The sequence below is a fragment of the Triticum dicoccoides genome, chromosome 4A (genome assembly GCF_002162155.2).
Source record: "Triticum dicoccoides isolate Atlit2015 ecotype Zavitan chromosome 4A, WEW_v2.0, whole genome shotgun sequence".
NCBI lineage: Eukaryota > Viridiplantae > Streptophyta > Magnoliopsida > Poales > Poaceae > Triticum > Triticum dicoccoides.
The window spans coordinates 96382145-96386231 of NC_041386.1; the positions used below are offsets into that span (position 1 = coordinate 96382145).

Consider the following 4087-nt stretch of genomic DNA (forward strand, 5'->3'; position numbering starts at 1 on the left):
CGCCGCACCACAACCGCCGCTCCACCCTGGTTCCACCCCGCCCCCCGCCTCCCCCCTCCCCTCAAATCCCCCGCCCCCGCGCGTGCCGAATCCGCCGTCGATCGCCGCTCCGCCCCCCCACCCAGCGCGCGGCTTCCCGCGATGGCGCTGTCCGCGTCGGCGGCGTCGGCGGGGAGGGGCGCGCGGGCCGAGAAGGTGCGCAGGATCTTCGAGCGCTTCGACGCCAACGGGGACGGCGGGCTCGACCGGGCCGAGATGGCCAAGCTCGTCGTCGCCGTCAACCCACGGGTCAAGTTCAGCGACGACCAGATCTCCGCCATCCTCGACGAGGTCTTCCGCACCTACGCCGAGTTCATCCTCCCGGGGGGGCAGGGCCTGTCTCTCACCGGCCTGCTCCGCACCTACGACGACGGCGCCGGGGACGTCGACCGCGACTTCCTCGCGCTCTCCCTTCCCGCCGTCGACTCCGACGCTTCCTCCCCCGAGATCGGGCCCGGGGACGCCGCCGCCTCCTCCTCCCCGACCTCCGGCGCCGCCGTCGCCGCCTCGCTGCTCGACGACCACCTCAAGCCGCTCGGCATCGGCGGCACGGGCCCCTCGTCCAGCTCCCGCGCCGCCGTCGCCGCGCCGGCCTGGGCGACCTCGCCCAGCCACGGGATTGCCTTCGATTCCTCCTGGGCGCTCCTCGACGACCTGGAGATACTCGTCAAGCGCCTCCGCTCCAAGCAGCTGCGGAAGACCTCCTCGGTCGACACCAGCGGGGGCGGCAGCAATCTCGACTCCTTCTCCGAGGCCGGCTGGTCCAGGGAGATCTCCGCCTCCGCCGATTCGGGTTTGGCGTCCGCGCCGTGGGACGAGACCAGCCGGGACTACCTCACCTTCGTCAAGGAGCTCGCTGTTCTCCGCACGCGCGCGGACGCCTCCCGCTCTCGCGAGGAGGCCTTCGACAACCACATGGTCATCGGCCGGGCGCTCTCCGAGCACCGCCTCTTCCGAGACGCCCTTGCCAGCTTCCGCCGTGCCTGCGAGCTTCAGCCCACCGACGTCCGCCCGCACTTCCGCGCTGGTAACTGCCTCTACGCCCTGGGCCGCCACGCCGAGGCCAAGGAGGAGTTCCTCCTTGCCCTCGAGGCGGCAGAGGCAGGTAACTCCCAGTCCGCGGACATTCTCCCACAGATCCATGTCAACCTTGGTATTGCAATGGAGGCTGAGGGGATGGTGCTTGGTGCCTGCGAGCACTATCGAGAGGCTGCCATACTGTGCCCATCCCATGCCCGCGCGCTGAAGCTCCTTGGGAGTGCACTCTTTGGTGTTGGGGAATACCGTGCAGCGGAGAAGGCACTGGAGGAGGCCATCTTCCTGAAGCCAGACTATGCTGATGCGCACTGTGATCTTGGGTCAGCCTTGCATGCAGTAGGGGATGATGACCGTGCAGTTCAGGAGTTCCAGAAAGCAATTGATCTTAAACCTGGGCATGTTGATGCCTTATACAATCTTGGTGGATTGAACATGGACGCATGCCGATTTGTGCGAGCTGCGGAGATGTATACTCGTGTGCTGAGCATCCGACCAAACCATTGGCGTGCTCAGCTAAACAAGGCAGTCGCTTTGCTTGGGCAGGGAGAGTCCGAGGAGGCCAAGAAGGCACTCAAGGAGGCATTTAAGATGACACAAAGGGTGGAGGTGTATGATGCCATCTCACATCTGAAGACACTGCAGAAAAAGAAGCTAAAGCCTTCAAAAGGAAAACATGATGCTCAAGGAGAGGAAGCCTTTGTTATTGTAGAAGCATCCAAGTTCAAGAGGGTTGGAAGCAAGACCACATTGCGGCAGGATTTGGCCAATGCCCTTGATATAAGGGCATTCGAGAGGACGACAAAGCTTGGCCACTGTGATGCTGAGCTTCTGAGGAAAGAGATGAATGAGACTGATGTCCCCGTATCCTACTCAGGCACTGGCATCCCAGAGAAGTCGATCAGGAAAGCAGCTCTTGAGGTTATTCTTCGCAGGCTCCTATCTTTCCTCAAGCCAGATACCTTCCAGGGTGCTGTCAAGGCAATGAATGAAAGAATTCTCTCGGTCCTTGATGCGTCTGGCTCTGGCCGCGTTGATCTTGGGATGTTCTTTGCTATCATTGCTCCAATCTGTTCTGGTCCTGTGGATAGGCGCAAGCGTGTCGTCTTCGATGCACTCCTTTGGCGTCCTGCAAGCGAAGGTGGCAGGGGCCAGATCAGGAGGAGTGACGCGCTAAGTTACATTAAACTTCTCCGTGCCGTTTACATACCAACCAATGGGGCTAGCGACATGCTTGAAATGCATGGGGAGTCCGACCCTACCATGGTATCGTACACAGAGTTCCTCGAGATGTTCAATGATCCTGATTGGGGGTTTGGAATTCTAACCACACTGGTGAAGCTTGAAGACAGTGATCATGTTCGCCATGGCAGCCACACCTGCTCCATATGCAGATATCCTATCATCGGTTCACGGTTCATGGAAACAAAACACTCGTTTAGCTTGTGTAACCGGTGCTACAGTGAAGGGAAGGTTCCATCAGCCTTCAAGTTGGAGGAGTACAGGTTCAAAGAATACAGCAACGAGTCGGAGGCTCTTATAGACAAGTGCATGTGCTTTAATTTGAATTCTAAGAAGCTGGAAGCTGATGCTTGATTGTTGGAGCATCGGCGTCGAGTTGTTGAGGACGAATCTGTGTATGCCCTTTGTAGTTGTGAAGATGCCTAGTTAGCTCTCCTGCCCGCCCTCTTGTAAACTAAGGTCCTGTTCTTTTTGGAGTTCGCCAAATGTGTTCCGACCCTAAGCTGTTAGCTATTGTTGGTTCCAAGTGTATGGGAGCAAGAGCATGTGAACTCCAAATACACTCCCTGTAACCACATCCCAAATCAATGCTACCAAGGCTTTGAAGTGTTTCTGAGCCGGATGTGTTGTTCAGACCAACAGTTTTGGTTGCGCTGCGTACTACTCCCTCAACACTAGTGTCAAAAAACGTCTTACATTATGGGAAGGAGGGAGTATTTTTGTGCATTTTAGGTTTCAGGTATGTAGTATTTTTGTGCATTTTAGGTTTAAGGTATGGTTCCAGGGGCATAACGGAACACCAATATCTATGTTGTTTCTTTTCAACTGCTTTTCTTGGCCGATCTTAAATAGAAGCTTCTTCTCTAATCTTGGTCACAGTGGTTGCTCCCATCATTTGTCCAAATCATTCGCATGACAGGCGAGTCCACTCAGTGGCCCAAATTTCTGAATCCTCGGATGGCTGTTGCAGTTTTCTGGCGCTCTAACTGTGGTTGACATGTTTTAATCAAATGGTTGGATTATCTTGCTCATGCAGGTTATTCCACGGTACCAAAATATGCAAACCACATTTGCCAATGTTGTGGCCTTGAAGGCTGTTCTCCTGCTCTGGAGATTGCTTCCGTTCAAATGTTCGGCATACTCTCACCCCTAGATAGATCTAGGGCCCCTGTATCTATCTCCGTCGTGTTTCTTTACTTCTTTCAATGTTCCCTCCAGCTATTTTCAGTTGTTGCTTAGTGCTGAATAACTCAATGCTCTTGTTTCGTGGTACAATGCGACTATCTTTTTTCCAGAACGTGGATTTATCGCTGGTGTTCAGTTGCTCCCTTCTTCAGTCTGTAGTGGCTGTTGCTCAACTAAAGATTCTTGCTCTTTATGCTTTGTTTAGTTTTCGCCGTCCCATGCCGATGCTGTGCAGGTCCATGAAATCCAGCATGTGCGACCCACTCCAGGGACTTTTTCCGCTCTTTTTCTTTGTCGGCATTTTCTTTTTGTGGCTTATTTTTTCCCTGTGACCATTGGCAAAGCAACACGGTGCGGCAGCATGACGCGCTCGGCTGGCGGGAAGGAATGCGTGTTTTACCTTTTAAAATTTACAAATCGATCCTTTGTCCACTTGAATTGGCCAAATGGCCCTAAATAGTACGTAAATCCTATTGCCAATTTGTCGTGGCAAACTGTTCTCTGAGCGCCACATGTCTCTTTCACCCAATTTTCGTCTCATCGTGCTGATGAGTGATCATCTTGGAACGAACTAAGAGCAACTCTA

General features: G+C 54.6%; 1 protein-coding gene across 1 annotated transcript; it reads left to right on the forward strand.

Annotated features, from left to right (window-relative positions):
- Positions 1-63: 63 nt before the first annotated feature.
- On the forward strand, positions 64-2955 carry LOC119285196 (uncharacterized TPR repeat-containing protein At1g05150-like). The gene has a single exon (XM_037564429.1). It carries the CDS (start codon positions 142-144, stop codon positions 2668-2670), a length of 2529 nt encoding a protein of 842 aa, XP_037420326.1. The 5' UTR covers positions 64-141; the 3' UTR covers positions 2671-2955.
- Positions 2956-4087: the final 1132 nt, after the last annotated feature.

Bases quoted from the DNA above. Each gene is read 5' to 3' on its own strand.
- LOC119285196 (XM_037564429.1), top strand. From the start codon at position 142: ATGGCGCTGTCCGCGTCGGCGGCGTCGGCGGGGAGGGGCGCGCGGGCC.